Source organism: Staurois parvus, unplaced genomic scaffold (genome assembly GCF_062004578.1).
Source record: "Staurois parvus isolate SC_StPar_1 unplaced genomic scaffold, SC_StPar_1.0 ptg000061l, whole genome shotgun sequence".
NCBI lineage: Eukaryota > Metazoa > Chordata > Amphibia > Anura > Ranidae > Staurois > Staurois parvus.
In genome coordinates, this window is record NW_028317857.1 from 3,256,061 (window position 1) to 3,274,204 (window position 18,144).

Sequence of the window (18,144 nt, forward strand, 5' to 3'; positions counted from 1 at the left end):
TTTTTATCTGGCTACCCATTGGCCCACCCCATGAATCCCAGCATAAGTGATTGACCTGCACATTCTTACCAGATCTCCAATAGAGATATTGGAGCATTTCCTTCCATTTTCTCCTGTTCTAATCACTCCATTCTTACAGAATGACGTATAATTGATTGTTACACCTTCTGACAATTTGCTGTTTTCTAGAATAAGCTCTGAAGACAGTGACTAGATATAAAATAAAAAAAAATAAACAAAATTGTTTTTACATATGAAGTGCCACAAACTTTGAAAAAAGGAGCTGAGATGGTTGTCAGCCAGAGTCAGAAGTGCGAACTTACATTGTAGGAATCAATGATCAGCTGAATTACATTACTAGAGTTTGAAGACAGTGTTCCAACAGCTGATTTGGGGATTAGGTTTTTCAACTCCTAGAAATGAGAAGGAAAACTTTAATACTATTTTTAAAAAAGAAATATACTAGTGGGGTAATTATCTGGGATGGTTAAACACAAAGCCAAAGAAACAAAAAAAAACCTTGCACACTCCACATACCTTGTAAATTGGCTGAAATTCCTCAGTAACGGCAAAGATTGTTTGTATGTTGTTTTCAGTGAGCTTTTGGACCAAATGACTAATTGAGGGGTAATCCTGTGAATGTAAGTATTCAGTAAATATATATGTTTTGGTTGGACCCAAAATCTATCACTATACTTGTATGATATCGGAAATGCTGCAAGCTGAGTTATATTAGAAGATCTAGAATTCAGACATTTTAGATTTTTTTCAGCTGTCCATTAAAGTGTTACTAAACCCAGGGCCCTGTATTCACTAAATCTGGTCTCCCACAGTACACAGAACAATGTCCAGCTGAGCACTGGTTCAAGCTTGTAGGAGGAGTTTAGATTCTACTTTGACTGCCCTATGAGATTGCATAACCCCTGACTCTCTTTCTGGACAGTGCTGATTGGCCCTGTGCTGATCATATGCACCCTCTCAAGAAAAAGAAAAAATCTCTAGCAGTACACACCAAACTGAGCATGTGCAGAGTGTCCCTGAGGCTGTGTTCTATCAGGAGATGAAGTGGAGAACGTGGAAGAAGGGGAGGATCAGAGAAGAGTGGATAAAACATCCTTTTTACACAATGCAGAGGATTAACCATTTACGTTCCACAGTGAGTATAACAAGCATGCTTTACTGCATATACAGTTGCAAGAAAAAGTATGTGAACCCCTTGGGATTACGTGGAGTTTTGCATGAATTGGGCATAAAATGTGCTCTGAACGTCATCTAAGTCACAACAATAGAAGAACACAGTCTGCTGAACATAATACTACACAAACATTAGATGTTCCCATGGTTTAATTGCACATAACATGTAAACATTCACAGTGCAGGGAGGAAAAAGTATGTGAGTCCCTAGCTTAATGACTTCTCCCAGAGCTAATTGGAGCCAGGAGTGAGCCAACCTTGACTCCAATCAGTGTGATGATATTGGATGTGTTGCTGACAGCTGTCCTGCCCTTAAAAAACACACACCTGTTTTGGGTTTACTGGTTTCAAGAAGCACTCTCTGATGTGAACCATGCCTCGCAGAAAAGAGCTCTCAGAAGACCTATGATCAAGAATTGTTGACTTGCATGAAGCTGGAAAGGGTTACAAAAGTATCTCCAAAAGCCTTGATGTTCATGTGTCCACGGTAAGACAGACTGTCTACAAATGGAGAAAGTTTAGCACTGTTGCTACTCTCCCTAGGCATGGTCGTCCTGTAAAAATGACTGCAAGAGCACAGCGCAGAATGCTGCATGAGGTAAAGAAGAATACCAGAGTGTCAGCTAAAGACCTACAGAAATCTCTGGCACATGCTAACATTTTTGTTGACACATCTACAATAAGGAAAACATTAAACAAGAATGGAGTACATGGGAGGACACCACGGAGGAAGCCATTGCTGTCCAAAAAGAATATTGTAGCACGTTTGATGTTTGCAAAAGAGCACCTGGATGTTCCACAGCACTACTGGCAAAATATACTGTGGACAGATGAAACCAAGATTGAGTTGTTTGGGAAGAACACACAACACTATGCGTGGAGAAAAAAAGGCACAGCACACCAACATCAAAACCTCATCCCCACTGTAAAACATGGCGGAGGGAGCATCATGGTTTGGGGCTGCTTTGCTGCCTCAGGGCCTGGACGGATTGTTGTCATTGATGGGAAAATGAATTCCAGAGTTTATCAAGACATTTTGCAGGAAAACGTACGACCATCTGTCCGCCAACTGAAGCTCCGCAGAGGATGGGTGATGCAACAGGACAATGACCCAAAGCATACAAGTAATTCTTCAAAACAATGGCTGCCACAGCACAGAATACGCCTTCTGGAGTGGCCCAGTCAGAGTCCTGACCTCAACCCGATTGAAATGCTGTGGCATGACCTTAAGAGAGCGATTCACACCAGACATCCCAAGAATATTTCTACACTGAAACAATGTTGTGAAGAGGAGTGGTCCAAAATTACTCCAGATCGTTGTGCAGGTCTGATCTGCAACTACAGGAAACGTTTGGTTGAGGTTATTCCTGCCAAAGGAGGGTCAATCAGTTATTAAATCAAAGGTTCACATACTTTTTCCTCCATGCACTGTGAATGTTTACATGTTATGTGCAATTAAACCATGGCAACATCTAATGTTTGTGTAGTATTATGTTCAGCAGACTGTGTTCTTCTATTGTTGTGACTTAGATGACGTTCAGAGCACATTTTATGCCCAATTTATGCAAAACTCCACGTAATCCCAAGGGGTTCACATACTTTTTCTTGCAACTGTACAGACTGATTTTACTGTTGTGGGTTTAGTAACACTTTAAGATTAGGTCTAGTAGTATGTATGGATCTGCTGCCCTCTAATGTCTGTATTTATAAGTGTGGCTGTGCTGTTAAAGCGAAGTTCCGGACGTTTATGTGTTTATTAAAAGTCAGCAGCTACAAAAACTGTAGCTGCTGATTTTTAATAAACACACACTAACTTGTCCAGGGGTCCAGCCATGTGCTCACCTGCGCTGTCCCTTCTCTCCTTCTTCTCACCACGGCGCCAGCATCTCAACTGTGGGCACCAGGCTTTGAAAGCTGGCAGCTTTACAGCCGGGTGCCCACTGCGCATGCGTGAGTCGCACTGTGCATCCTGACTGGTCCGGCAGTCTTCTGGGACCTGTGAAGGTTCCCTGGAGACTGCAAGGAGGAGGAAGGGGCCGAACGTCTGGCTCACTTCAGTACGACAAACTGAGCCAGAAATGGGAGCGGGTACATGTCAAAATCAGGTACCCACTCCCCCTCCCCCCCAAAAATGTGCAAAATATGGCAGTGGAGTGGGGGAGGAGGCAAACAAGTAGAGCTTCCACTTTTGGGTGGCACGCCACTTTGTTGTCACTGAATTAATTATAGTTCTTCTTGTCTCTGGGCTACTGGGTTGAAAACTCTAGAAAGAGGAAGTGGAGAGAAAGTCTGAGGCCACATGATCTTATGCTATATTTCATCCAGGTCAGAAGCAGAGACTATTAGGCAAGTATTCCTACATTCTAATAGTTTAACTGCAGTTGCTCATAGCTTCTTGAATATGTATCTAAATCCTTGTGACATCTCCGTCCTATTGTTTTTATCTCACATGCACAGTGTCAGACACTGCCAGATAGCTAGGTCTTTTGTACAGTGTGTAGTGTTCATCCTCTAGTAGATGAACCTGTTTATTACAATTGAGTTTATATACAGCTCCTGCTATTTTGGTAAACTCTGCCCTTCTGATCTGGGATTCAATAGCCAACCTAAAGCCAGGTTAGGCATTTGATGGCCACTTCTGGTATTTAGTGGTCTAGTTGCATGACAGATTAGAAACTACTAGGGCAAAGACACAGAGTAGATAAGTGACTCTGAGTTCCAGTGCCACACCACACTTTCTGCTGAGGAAAAGCTGCATTCCAAGTTGGTTGGACAATGGTTGGAGGATCTCCTAATCACCGCTAATCTTGTCTTTGGGTCTCTGACACAAAGATGTATGCCACATTGCAAACATTCACAAGGACCCCTGCAACTCAACTTTGCTGCAACATTCATCTGAAGGTATCTCTATTAATAACTATATATATGCGGGTATATGTGCACAACTCCACCAAGAGTCTTGCTGGGCCCTTTGATGATAATACCTGTTTGTACATTGGATGTATGTACTATTAATATTTTCTTATATAAAGCTTGTATTGTTTTCATACTGGTGTGCATCTAAATACTTACGGTTATTGTTATATGCTCGTTGCAGTAGTTCCTCTGCTCCCAATTACTTTGATTAGGTTACTAGTTAATTTCCCAGGATGGAAATCCCCTCTGTTCATGGAGGCCTTGTCTTTGGTGGAGGCACTGCCAGCTTTATTATCATTCTTCCACAGGTTGTGGTTCTCTTATTAACCTACAGGCTTAGCATAATATCCTTTTTGGGGAGGGCCATTTCTCATAGCCCCTCAAAAGAGGCCTACAAGTACCTGTTTTCCCTCTTTCTTCTACCACAGACCTAAACATCAGTGAAGCATGACCATAGGCATCATACCAACAATTTTGAGCACCATAACAAATTTATGGTCAGTTCCACACACACAGGTGACCTCCTGGACAGTAATCTGGAAGAAAGTTAGATGAGGAAAAAATAGGGAAAGACTGCACTGTTCAAAGAACAGAAACACTTAATTTTTGCATTGGTAATAAAAGTGGTTCTAAAGCCTAAAGGTCACTTGATTAATTGTATAACTTATAACATGAAAGGATTAAACTCTCCAACCAAAAGACATAAGGTACTTAGGGAAATGCATCAATACTCTATAGGTGTGGTGCTCTTACAAGAGACACATATATCCCATGATACAAATGTTAGGCTATATTCAAGGCATTATCCAACCTGGTATTATGCTGACTCACCAATAAAAAGGGCTAAAGTAGTAGCAATTGGGTTCTCAAAAAATGTAGGTTTCATTTTGTATGAGAGACTGGTGGATTCAGAAGGTCGGTTTCTGTTTCTGAGAGGAAACATACAAGGACTTGAATGTGCGTTAGTTAACATTTATTGCCCGAATAAAAACCCAGGAGGATTTCTTGAGGGTGTGTTAAGAAAACTAATTGATTTCAAAGGGGTAGTCTGATTGTGGCAGGAGATATAATTTTTGTTTGAATCCAGGGATGGACACACCATCTAGTAAGCAGAGAGAGGGTGGTAAAAAATTAAAATCGGTGAAAAAGATGTTACATCAATGTCAATTGATGGACACGTGGAGAGTGAAACACCTAAGAGAAAGAGATTATACCTTTTTCTCTCCAGTGCATAGATCGCATTCACGACTGGATTATATAATGATCAAGCATAGACAATTGGGGGTTTATTTACTAAAGCTGGAGAGTCCAAAATCAGACTCCCTTCTGCATAGAAACCAATCAGCTTCTAACCTCAGCTTGTTCAATGAAGCTTTGGCAATGAAACCTGGAAGCTGATTGGTTTCTATGCAGAAGTGAGTCTGATTTTGCACTCTCTAGCTTTAGTAAATAAACCCCTTGGTGTTGTTGGTTAAATATAACATAGAAGTTATGTCTATGCCTGATCATGCAGCTGTCACAATGAGACTACGGGTAGGAGGGGAACGGAATAAAATGATTATGTGGAGATTAAATGAGATGCTTATACAAGATCCTGAAATAGAGAAAAAGTGAAGGAAGGAAATAGACCAATTTTTTGTATCTAACGGGAGCGAGGAGTTGCTACAATCTGGGAGGCACATAAGGCATATCAGGGGAATCCTGATTTTGATATGGGCGGAAAAAAAGAAAGACTGGGAGAAAAATATAAGGCTTGTGATGGAGGAGTTATATAAACTAGAACAGTCAGATAAAAAGAAACTGGATTTAGATATACATCAGAAGATAACTCTCAAAAGAGGAGAGTTAAGAGATATTATGGAACAACAAAGGAGGAAGATTTTCAAAAGGGTCTCAAAAGAAAGACATCAGTGGGGAAATAGACCAGGATATCGCTAATACGTTTCAAAAATATTACAGCAGGTTGTATGATGTAAATTCTAAGAACCAGAAAGAAACAGAGAATGAAAAGAAGGGAAAGAGGCAGAAATACTTAAATGAGGTTGTTTTGCCAAGAATATCAGAAGAAAAGTTAGTGGCCCTAGAAGGAGCTATCTCCAAGGAGGAAATTATTTTGGCATTGAAGAGTATGGCAGTAGGAAAGAGTCCAGGCCCTGATGGATACACTGTGGGTTATCATAAGAAATTCAAAGAATTATTGGTTCCCAAAATATGCACATATATGAATGTGTTAGGAGAGGGGTTGGGAATGAGAGAAGAATCACTGCAAGCATATATAACAATTATACTTAAAGAAGGGAAGGATAGCTAACAATGCGCTAGTTACAGACCTATATAACTATTAAATATAGACACCAAACTATACGCTAAAGTATTAGCAACAAGGATGAAAGAGTTGATGCAGGAATGGATACATTTGGATCAAGTGGGATACATCCCTGGCAGAGAAGGGAGGGACAATAGTCTGAGATCATTGTTTCTTCTACAAAAAGCAAGGAGAGAAATATTGCCGACAATAATCCTGTCAATTGACACTGAAAAAGTGTTTGACAGGGTTGACTGGGGATATATGATAGATACATGAGAGGCTTTAGGACTAGGGCCCAAAATGTTAAAGTAGATAAAAGGGCTTTATAATAGCCCATCAGCAGCTGTACAGGTTAACTGGTCCCTTTCACGTTTTTTTAAAATGTATGATGGTACAAGACAGGGATGTCCATTATCCCCTTTGTTGTTTGTAATATCCTTGGAACCACTATTAGCTCTCTTGTGCTCTTGGAGTGGATAGCTCTCGTCGTCTATAGTTCACCAGTTATTGATCATGTCTCCCCAACGGTCTGACGGAGGGGTTATACGATTGCTCTCTCATAATGTCCAGGGTTTCAACTCTCCTTCCAAACATATTAAGGCCTTTAATTCATGCCGCTCTTTAGGTGCGGATATTGTAGCCCTTCAGGAGACACATTTTCCCCCTTCTTTTACCCCACGATATGTCCACAAAGATTATCCTCTTTGTTATTTTGTTAATGCCATGGAGAAGAAACGAGGAATGCCCTTTGTTTGCCCTGCCGCTTGTCGTTTACTGAATCTAAAATTATTAGGAATCGGGATAGACTCTACCTTCTGGTGAAAGGTCACTTGGGTGGAAACTTGCTCACTTTTTTGGTATACTATGCTCCAAATATCAATCAGGTGGAGTTCTTTCATTCTTTATTGAGCTCTTTAGCTTCAGAGCTTGAGGGCAATGTTATTTTGGCAGGAGACTCTAACCCAGCATTAGATCAGCTACTGGATCGATCTCGTACCGTCATGCTTAAATCCCCTTCTAAACAGAGCCGTAAGTTTGCTCTGACAAAAATAAAACGTTCATTAGTGTCATTCCTAAGCCCAATAAAGATACTAATGCTGTTTCTAATTATCGTCCTATCTCCTTGATTAATTGTGATCTCAAGATTTTCACTAAAGTTTTGGTTTTACGCCTTCATACATTTTTAGCTCATTATATTCATGATGACCAATCAGGAATTATTAGCGGTCGTCAAACACTTGATCAAATTCGTCAAACTTTGGCACTACTGTCAGCTGTACAATCTAATTGGGACAATTCCTTGTTGAGGGAAGTCCTACTGTTGTCTTTAGATCTCCATAAAGCTTTCGACAGCCTGTCTTGGGAGTATTTATTTCAGATGTTAGGTGCATTTGGGTTCGGCTCCTCCTTTTTGGCTTTATTCCGGGCTCTATATTATAAACCTTCAGCCCAGGTCTCTATTCGTGGATACAAATCGGCTCCTTTGTCTATTGGGAGAGGTACTAGACAGGGTTGCCCCCTTTTCCCTTTACTTTTTGCATTAGCAATGGAACCAGTTGCTATTGATATTCGTTCCGACCCTGCTATCTCTGGTATCTACTGTGTCCAACGAGATCATAAATGTGCCTTATTTGCTGATGATGTCCTTATGTATGTGTCTGCTCCTCGAGTGTCTTTACCTAGTCTCCTCCATTTACTTCATCGATTTTCTATGGCCTCGGGTCTTACTCTGAATTCCTCTAAAATAATTGCTTTAAATATTTCTTTGGCCACTTCAGAGGTTCAGTATCTTTGGGACAATTTTGATTTTCAATGGGCCCCTCACTCTCTTTCCTATTTGGGGATCCATCTCACGAGCTCTATTTCATCACTATATCGTGCTAACTATGACTATGACTTTTCTGCCAAGACTACTATACTATTTTCGGACTTTGCCAATTGCGGTCCCCAGACGGGAAATCTTAATCTTACAATCTGCTGTCTCTAGATTTATATGGGGAGGTAAATGTCCTCAGGTCAATAATTCAACTTCATTTTCTCAGAAAAAGCATGGCGGTTTGGGACTTCCTAATCTTATGACTTATTTTCATGCAGCTCAGATAACGCAGCTCTCCTGCGCTACTGTTAGGGGCTATGTACCTCAATGGGTTGGCATTGAGGCCCTATCTTACCGTCCGTATGCTGTTGTCTCCCTTATGTGGCTTCCTAGTCGGTTGCGTCCTCCAATCCTTTGTCCTACGTCATCGTATTCTTTAACAATCTGGGATAGATGGTGGGCCCGCAAGCCTTTATTTTCCCTACATACCCCTCTGGCCCCAGTTTTTTGTAGTCCTGAATTCACACCTGGTTTAACACCATCTGTGTTTCACTGGTGGATCAATAAGGGCTTTTTGCATGTGGGGGTCTATTTGGGTGGACGTCGTCCATATTCTCTCCAATATTTTCAGACAAAGTGCCACCTGTCTTCTAGCGAACTGTTTCGCTATCATCAAATCATGTCTTTTATCACTAGCAAACTTAAATTACTAATGGAACCCTGTACGGTCACCCCTCTCGAGGTCTCCTGTGGGGCTACGGGGATGGTGAAAGGTCTTCTGTCTAATATATATGCTTCCCTTGTTGATCCAAATATTATGCTCTCTTTAATGGTACATTGGGAAAGGGATTTAATTATTTCTCTGGAGTTGGACACTTGGCGGAATACGGCTAATGCTCTATCTAAAATCTCGATTAACACTACACTCATTGAATCTAACTACAAAACTCTTCTTTGGTGGTATTTGGTCCCTACACTTATTGCTAAAATGTACCCTTCTGTGTCACCCAGCTGTTTTCGATATTGTGGACAAGAGAGTACTATGCTCCACATATGGTGGAAATGCCCTGTGGTGACTAGGTTTTGGATCCGTTTATTTAATTTCCTTTATTCGGTAATGGGTTTTAATATTCATAGATCCCCTTAAATAGCTCTATTTTATTTATTGCCCACTGATATTCCTAAGAAATCGGTTAAATTGATTCTTTATATTCTGTTGGCGGCGAGAATTACGATAGCCAAACGTTGGAAACAGTCAGCAATTTCGCTGGACTTAGTCAAACAGAAACTTAATTGGATTATGATTAATGATAAACTTACTAGTATACTTAACAACAATACTTCTAAATTTAAGAGAACTTGGGATCCATGGAATTGGTATATCTCTGCTATTTAACGGACTCTTGGCTGGCCCTCTCTCTTATTTCTTTTCTGCGTTTTATTCTTTATTCTCTTCTTCAGTTCTTTCTTCATTTTTCGTTCTTTCTATTTTTGTCTGCTATTTTAATGATATTATTCATACCACCTTGTTTATGGAGCAATTTGCTCATAATCGATCAAACTTTGCTTGTGCTACCAGTGTATTCCTCATTATGCTTTATTGGTCGATTTTGTTGTTGTGTTGCTACACAATGTACTTGAATTTACGGTTTTATTGCTTGATGTTCTGCAACTCGTCATGTTGGGGGGTTGCGTTTCCTGCCTTCCTGTATAATGTTTCTAAAAATCCTTAATAAATATATTGAAATATATTTCACAGTGGCTTAGTGGTTAGCACGTCTGCCTTGCAGTAAATGGGTCATGGGTTCGATTCCCGACCATGGCACCTCCTGCATGGAGTTTGCATGTTCTCCCTGTGCTTGCGTGGGTTTCCTCTGGGTGCTCTGGTTTCCTCCCACACTCCAAAGACATGCTTGTAGGTTAATTGGATCCTGTCTAAATTGGCCCTAATATGTGTATGTATGAATGTGAGTTAGAGACCTTAGATTGTACATCCCTTGAGGGTTAGGGACTGATGTGAATGTTCAATATATATATGTGTAAAGCGCTGCATAAATTGACAGTGCTATATAAGTACCTGAAATAAATAAATAAAAAAAGGGGATATAGATATAGACAGAAAAATATCAAAGGAACTAGAAATAAAGAATATGGAATATGGACAGGGGAAATTCAATGGGGGGGGTGGAATGATGGTATTTGTTTGATATAATGTTGATTTTTGTAGTGAAAACAAAATATAATAAAATATATAGTAAAGAAAAAAAAAGCCTAAAGGTCACTGAATTCCACCCTTGACCCCTTCTTATAGTTACCTGAGCCCATTTTCGATCCAGAGCTGTGCATGAGAACAGTGGCTCCCTCCACTCTCCTTCCTCCGCACCGTGCGGATTGATAGCAATGGGAGCTATCAGCAAATCAAACTCTGTGACAAGGGAGTGGGGGGCAGGGCCTGTCAATAGACTAAGACGGAGCAGCGAGGCTTCTCTGTGCAAACCATTGCATAGATCAGGTAAGTATGACATGTTTAATATTTTCTTTAAAAAAAATGCTAATAGCTTATGTATCTTGTGCTGTGCTGTGGAATTAGTGTTTACATGTCTTTAAATTAGAAGCATCAGCTTTCTTGACAATTATTATATCTATGGATATAGAACAATAACAAATATAACTAATTTTTCTAAGATTTAAAATTAAACTCGTAGAAATGAAGAGTCCAACTTATCAACGTAGTCTAAGAGAAACAAATGCTCAAAAAGCACACAGACAACTGCATACTCACATAATAATGGCTCATTGTGTACATATTGTCTTGCATGTGACATTTCCCATCATTTGGCAGAACTATTCCTCCTAATTTGCCATCACCAGCAAAATGGAAGCCAGCATCAGTAGAAAACACCAACAAGCGTGTGACATTCCTCCATCCAATGTGTTCCTAAAATAAAACACTACAGCATGAAGCATTAAGAAACATACAATGCTCAAATGCCTATAGATATAGGCAACTCTGTCATAATCTGTGTGTGTAGCAATGCCACCATGACACTGTGAGAAGGCTAGGCCAAATGACAGCAAATAGGAAAACTAGTGCCATTCTTTTATGTGGCATGTTGTCACCTTCTTCAAATGGAGGGATGGGAGGGGGGTGTTCTGTGGCTCTGTAGGGAATTGGTCAGGGCTGATACCACTGCTTGAGAAGACACAGAGTGGCACATCAACTTAATAATTCACTGTATTTCTTGCAGGATCAACAGGTATTGTTTGCACTTGGCTGCCAGTATAGACCAGTGTGTTTTGGCAGGGGGGCAGTCACCCTGGCAGAACACAATGGCTCAGCATAGAGATTCCTGTACTAACATCAGATTGTTAGTACAGTGAGCTCCTCCCGAGCTCTTCAGTTTTTTCTGTTCAACACAGCGAAAAAAAACAAACAAACTAATAATGTGTATCCAGCTTAAGGGTTTGCAAACACTTCAGTAGTAGGCAGGGTTGAAAGCATTTAGGGCACAAGTGGGCCTATCATTCAAAACACTGTACTAAAGCATTATGTGTGATGTAGTGACAGGTCAACTTTATAAAACACATGTAAGTGCAGAGATAGTTGGTTCCAATTTGCACTATGCATTCTCTTCAGTACTTACACCACACACAGCGACTTGCATAATTGCATCAAATCCACCTTCTGGAGAATCCAGATTACCAGAGATCTGTTGCTTGCCTACTAGTTCATTGAAAAGGCTTCCATTACTTGTAAGGCTGAGAACATTCTTGTAACTGAACGGACTGGTACAATCCTGACCATTGGAGCACAGGTTGATGAATTTACCAGTAGTAGTACTAAAAAATGGCATGACTGGCTTATCTATGAAAGACCCAAAACCTGAAGCAAAAAAGACAGTATTAAATAGAATTCAGTATATTGCCAACATACAAAGGGCAACTTAAACTGACAATAGGTGGATGGAATTTGGCCAGTTCAGCAGGAATCAGATTAATTTGAATCCATCTGTGGCTGTTCCAGTTTTAGGGGACTCAATCTAATGTTGTTATAGTCCTACTGTCAGTCCTACTGCCAGTTATAGCGCAGCCAAAGGTACAGTGAAAATACATTTTGTTATGTCTGAGGATGGTCTGTTAGTCTTTATGAACTTCTTGAACATGTCAAGTAATTTATTTAAGTAAATACAGTTCTTGAAAAAGATGAAGTTGTCTGGCCTACATTTTTTTTAAGGGACCCAGGTTTATTAATGTAGCCATACTCCCGTAGGAGCCACAGTAATACTGTCCAGGTCTTCACCAAAAGCTTTGCCCCAAAGCCAGGCACATAGTCTCATTCACACTTTTCCTCAATAACCAGTCTAGGGGTGTTTTTGTTTTTTTATTTTGGAGAACTCCAAAATCAAGAACTATGTACAACTTGAGGACTTAGGTATTCTTCAGAACAAGCTATATTAAAATCCGTGCTTGTAGCAAACAGTAGATTTTAGCTTTAAGGTTGTAGTAGCATCTCTTTCTTTGAGCCACCAGAGCAGAGTTCCTTTTAAGTTGGTGATGGACAACACATCCTCAGGACACCAGTCGGTGTCCCCTTTAACTAGACCCGCAGGTGACTCCCTAGCACCTGAGGGGTTTTAGCAGCACAAAGTCTCTAAGATCCTTTCAGAGGTGTCTGTACTCAGTGATACCAGACCAGATCTTCAGTAGATGGTCTTTCACTCAGCTCAGAACCCAAGATGTCCCCTCCAGGCTTGACCAATCCTATACAGGAAAGACTCAGAGCTCAGTGTGCTCGCTGAATATATACAGTATCCTAGCATTCAATCAGAGCCTGCCTCTCTGGGATAGGCCAGGGCTGTATCAATATTATTGCTGACATCTGCATAGCTCCATAGCTATCATCCAGAAACTTCTCAAGCTTTCTGGATGCAGAGGGAGCTTTCAGGTAGACATACTGAGCAGACCTGACTAACAGAACACAGCAGCACTTATTACAGTGTACAAACTCTGCTTTTACCTAAAAGCATTCACAACCACACTAACTGAAGTGTGGCAACTACATCAAAACACATACAAAATCTATCGAAACCTAGCACCTATCTAGGAGGCTGCTAAATCAATATGAGTGTACCTCTGGTGCATTCAAAAGAAATGGGAGTTGGGAGTAAGCCATGTTTAACCATACGGGTTAAGAAGAAGAGGCATTGATGAAATGATGAAATTTAGGGATATATGTGTATATGTTTATTGTATATTGTAGATCTGCACTTTTTCTTTACAACAATTTTTAATTTGGTATCACACATTTTAGTGCTTGCAGCTCACAGGCATCTTACTCGAGGGCAGGGATTCCACCTTTATTATATAAAAAGAGTAACAATGCAGAACAAGTGTAACCAAGTCAACTCTAGGTTATATACATCTACAAGTGAATATTCCGGTCAACCTTTATGGTTGAGAAGCATAGCTGTGTAACAAGAAGGAGAAGCAATCAGCTAACAGAGAAAGTGGTGGTGGTGGCAGGTGACAGGTGTCTTGGTAGTGAGGAAACAGTTATTCCTTCAAGTTCCCCACTTAGCAACAGAGTCTCCATATTGAAGCCTGTAGCAGTACAAGACCCACCTACAGACCGAGCCTGTGGTCACGGTGTGAAAGATCTTGCAAAGTGAAGTACGGTGGATTCCCTGTGTTTCTCATGCATGGAATCAACTTGAAAGTGCAGAGTTGAAACATGAGGCAAGCTGGTGGTGTGAAGTAGTTGCTCAATGTGATATCTTAAGGCCGGTAAGAACAGACCTAGGCAGCAGCTGAATAAGAATGTCGGTCTCTAGGTGTAAAGTGATCTCTGGCCTGAAAGTGTTTAGGCCCACACAAAATAAGTAATTTAACGACTGTCTTGGTTTGTGGTTCTCCAGTGGCCCCTAGGGGGTGTGTGCTAACATGCTGCTGTAGTTTGGAGTATCATGGCTGATTAATTCTTATATGTCCATGTATTCATTCACCTAGCTTACCCCTAATCACCAAACGGCAGGACACTTCTTGTTCTGGGTCATGCAGAGTTCAACCAATGCCTTGCATTTCTCTGTATTGAATTACAAATGTGGGAGTGCTAATGTAATGAAAACACATTCATTCCCTTCATTGTTCTGCCATCTTGTGCCCATTTCAGATCTAATTACTAGTTATAACCTGCAGACCACTAGACTGAGACACCCAGGGATTATGGGGCATGTAGTTTCTTCATAGGAAGTATCAGTTCTTAGACTGCAGGCAGGTGTCATACATTAGTGAATAAAGGGGAGAGAACAATGTTCTTGGACAACTTGCCAGCCAGCTTGCTAACAACCGAATTAACCTGTCTAACAGTATGCGTTTATAACAGGGGTTTAGTTAGTACACATTTGCAAATACATACCTAAGCCACAGAGCCACGACACGGCACCCTGGTAATCTGTGGTCCTAACTCTACAATTTGTGAGTCCCCATAGTAGAGGCACTTGCATTTAATGGATAGATCAAGGGCAGGTGAACCTGAGGGAGCCCACCCCTCTTAAAGGCAAAGGAGTGCACTGGACCCCAGCATGTAGCACAATGGCAACCAGGGTCCTAGTGCACCCACGTACCAAAACTCCAACATGCAAATAAAAGTGGCCACCTGCCCAAGTCTATAACTGGCTTATGAAGCAAGGACACATAAACAGGCATCACATAGTGAATAAAGGGGACCATGGTGACACTGTACTACTTGTGGGGGGTGATGAAGATTTTTTTTTTAACTGATTGCTTTTACACCCATAAAGGCTGTAAAAGCAATAATTTCTCCTTCTATCTGGCTGCACTCTTGTAGCCATTGAGAACTACTATGTGAGCTGTGATTGGTCACAGCTTGTCACATTGTAAAAGGCTGTTGTGAATAGCCTTGTACCATGTGACCTCTGTGATCATTCACAGATTTCACATTTAGTAAGCAATGATGTCAGAAGTGACATCTTGCTTACTACTCTGCATGTGATCACTGATTGGCCAATCAGTGATCCCATGATTGGGACATCGCAGAGAGGTCCCGTACGATGATCGGCGTTCCACTGTGTCCGGAGGACACAGCGGGCACCGGATCGCGGTGCTGCATGCTCCCAGGGAGCACGCACAAGCAGGGGGCAGGGAGGCTGTTTATAAACGGCCACCCGACCCTGCACTACCACCGTCTGGCTGTTTATATACAACGGCCAGACGGGAGGTGGTTAAGCTTTAGCAATACAACCTGCAAGTTGATTGGTTTCTATGCAGAAGTTAGCCGGATTTTTCACTTTCCAGTTTTAGTAAATAAATCCCACTGAATGAGCGTAAACTGGCAAGCCGACTTTCAGGTGGAAGCAATCACTTGTGTTCACCCCCGGTAGTACTAATTGAGCATGGTCTGTGCTCTATTAACTTCAATGAAGGGGAGGTGAGGTGAGACATCAGGGGTCTCATTAAGGAAAACCAGTGACAACAAAATAGTGTCACTTGGGGGAATTTTGGTCCCCCTATGTGATAAAAAAAATAATATTTAGTTAAAAAAAAGTTAATCAGTAGTAGCACTATACTTTAATACAATTTAAATTTCACAGCTATTTTGCCTTAGAGAAGGGTTTGTCTTACCTCTTCTTTACCAAGCCTAGGATGTAACTCTTACCTATCTGGAAATCTGAAGTAATATTTTTAATTTCTTCCATGAGAGCAGTGCCAAGGCTTTTTACATTTTCTAAATCATCTTTCATGGAATAGGACAGGTCCATAAGATAGTACAAGTCAATAGGATAATCTTCTGCTCTTCTGAATGTTAAATTAAATGTCTGGGGCTCTCCTGTACAAAAAAGATATACAAAATATAGAATCCATGTGACAAGGCATATACACATAAACCCATTATGCTCAGAACGTATGTCCGCACCTCGTCTTAGTTTAAGTATTAACTGCTGGGGTCTGATCTGTGTGGTGTTGGAGGGGTCCATAGGGACTCCTTTGGTCCTATTTGTTATAGGGTTGTCTTTTAGATGTGCTTTGCTTCCTCTGGGATTCTGAATGTCTTCCTCTGGACAGCCCTTACGTTTCAATACAGCAAAGTCATCACAACGTGCAGATGTGGGCTCACCTTCTTGCAAAAAATCCTAAAATTAAGAATAAGGTATAAAGATTAAAATACATGAAAAGTAAATATGCATTCAACTGCATAAAATACAAATGGTTTCTAAATTGTTATATCAGTTTAAGCAGCATGAATTAAGCAAAAATGTTGTATATCAAAAGTTATCAGTATGTTCAAGAAGGCTGGACACATTTCAGCCAAATTCTTGGGTATCCATTGGGTAATATCCAGAACAAAACGCTTAAAAAAAGCGTCTGAAAATGTGTCCACATACATGTGATTTCAATGATCAATGAATGTAGTAAGGAGAAACTTCCTCATGTTAACATATACCAGTGACAGTCACAAACATTTCAATTACCATTCTCTGTGATTCTAATCATGGTCTTGTGTACAAGTCAGCCATAAAAAAATTGACAGAAAAATCCATCAACCGACACGTTCCTTAGTTCATAGCAGAAAACGTAGTTGCAAAGTTTGTTAAATTGAATTATATAATAATTGTTGCAGGTGTTGTTATAAACTGAATACTCTGTAAACCCTACAAAATTTGATTGAATGCTACAGTTTATATACTGTGAGGTACAGTACTATATTCATTATATACCCCAATTTCACTCTTGCTCCTTATGGTAACTTCATAATGGTTTAATCATTTTAGCTAATATCATTGTGCATCAATATAAAAAAGGAATAGCATCAAAAATTGTAATTATTGAAAGACATAATAGGTTGCTTGAAAAAACACTGATGGGAAATTATAGACTATTATAGGTCACACCAGGAAGGTTAGTGTCTTTTTAAATTTTGTTGACCCACTGACAGGGTCACATTTAATAACCATGCTATATATACACCATCTAGAGCTTCCCATATTATTCCCAGCACCCTTATAAATAACATATAAATGCTGGATCTCAGCTACAAAAAAAACACAAAAAAATGATTTGGAGATTTGGAGAAGGCTGAGAGCAATAGAAAGTACTTTTTCTGAGATAAAAATACATACTTGAATAGAATATATTTTTTGAATCAAAGATTAGTGTCAATTTAATAGAGCATTGACTTAAACCCAAAAACCCACAATTATAGTGAAAAAATCAAGACCCAAAGAGATTACCCAAAAATAAAAAAATATCAAATATATATAAAAGAACAAAAATAAAATAAAGTCCCAATATGCAAAGTGTCCAAATAATGTGTCCAAACAAAGATCAATTTCTTGATAGGAAGACGCTTCCTACTCCACTGAAGAAGATGCAAATCAATCACAGGTGCTCTTCAAATACCTCAAAAAACAAAATCTCAACATATTATATTACCTTTTAAATCCCAGAACTAAAGTGCCACACGTGCATCATGCAAAAAAACACTCCAGTGTCACTGCACTCATGTGAAAAAAAAAAAAATTATAAATATCACTGCAAACTATGTATAAAGTGCATAATTACCCTAAAACAAACAAATTCCAGCTTGTAATCAACCACATATGTACAGAGTGTCCTTAGATTGGTATCCTCTTGTTCCTCAGGACCTCACAAACAGACCAGGAATCAGTATGTGAATTATAATTAGAGATGAGCGAATTTCTCAAAAATTCGATTCGGCTGATTCGGCGAATTCCAGTGTGAAATTCGATTCGATGCGAATTTCTTCGCTACGAAGTTAACTTATTAAAAGGGTTTCTAGGCTTCAGAGAGCCTTTAAATTAGTGCAGAACACTGTACCTTTAATTTAAATGCCCTTGGAGATGAGGAAGGAGAAGGAGAAGGATGAGAAGAA

The 18,144-nt window shown here is 40.1% G+C and overlaps 1 protein-coding gene across 2 annotated transcripts in view; it reads right to left on the reverse strand.

Annotated features, from left to right (window-relative positions):
* The window catches only part of LOC149469733 (integrin beta-1-A-like), a 50,727-nt gene that overhangs the window by 22,912 nt on the left and 9,671 nt on the right, over window positions 1-18,144 (reverse strand). Inside the window, exons 3-9 of one of the 2 annotated variants that reach the window (XM_089668692.1) lie at window positions 16,168-16,384; window positions 15,910-16,080; window positions 11,879-12,117; window positions 11,017-11,172; window positions 538-633; window positions 324-413; window positions 70-210 (exon numbers count right to left, since the gene is read on the reverse strand). In XM_089668692.1, coding sequence (XP_089524818.1) covers window positions 70-210; window positions 324-413; window positions 538-633; window positions 11,017-11,172; window positions 11,879-12,117; window positions 15,910-16,080; window positions 16,168-16,384 — 1,110 coding nt within the window. Of the gene's footprint in view, window positions 1-69; window positions 211-323; window positions 414-537; window positions 634-11,016; window positions 11,173-11,878; window positions 12,118-15,909; window positions 16,081-16,167; window positions 16,385-18,144 lie in introns of those variants that run through there. The other variant, XM_089668691.1, reaches the window with a different exon arrangement.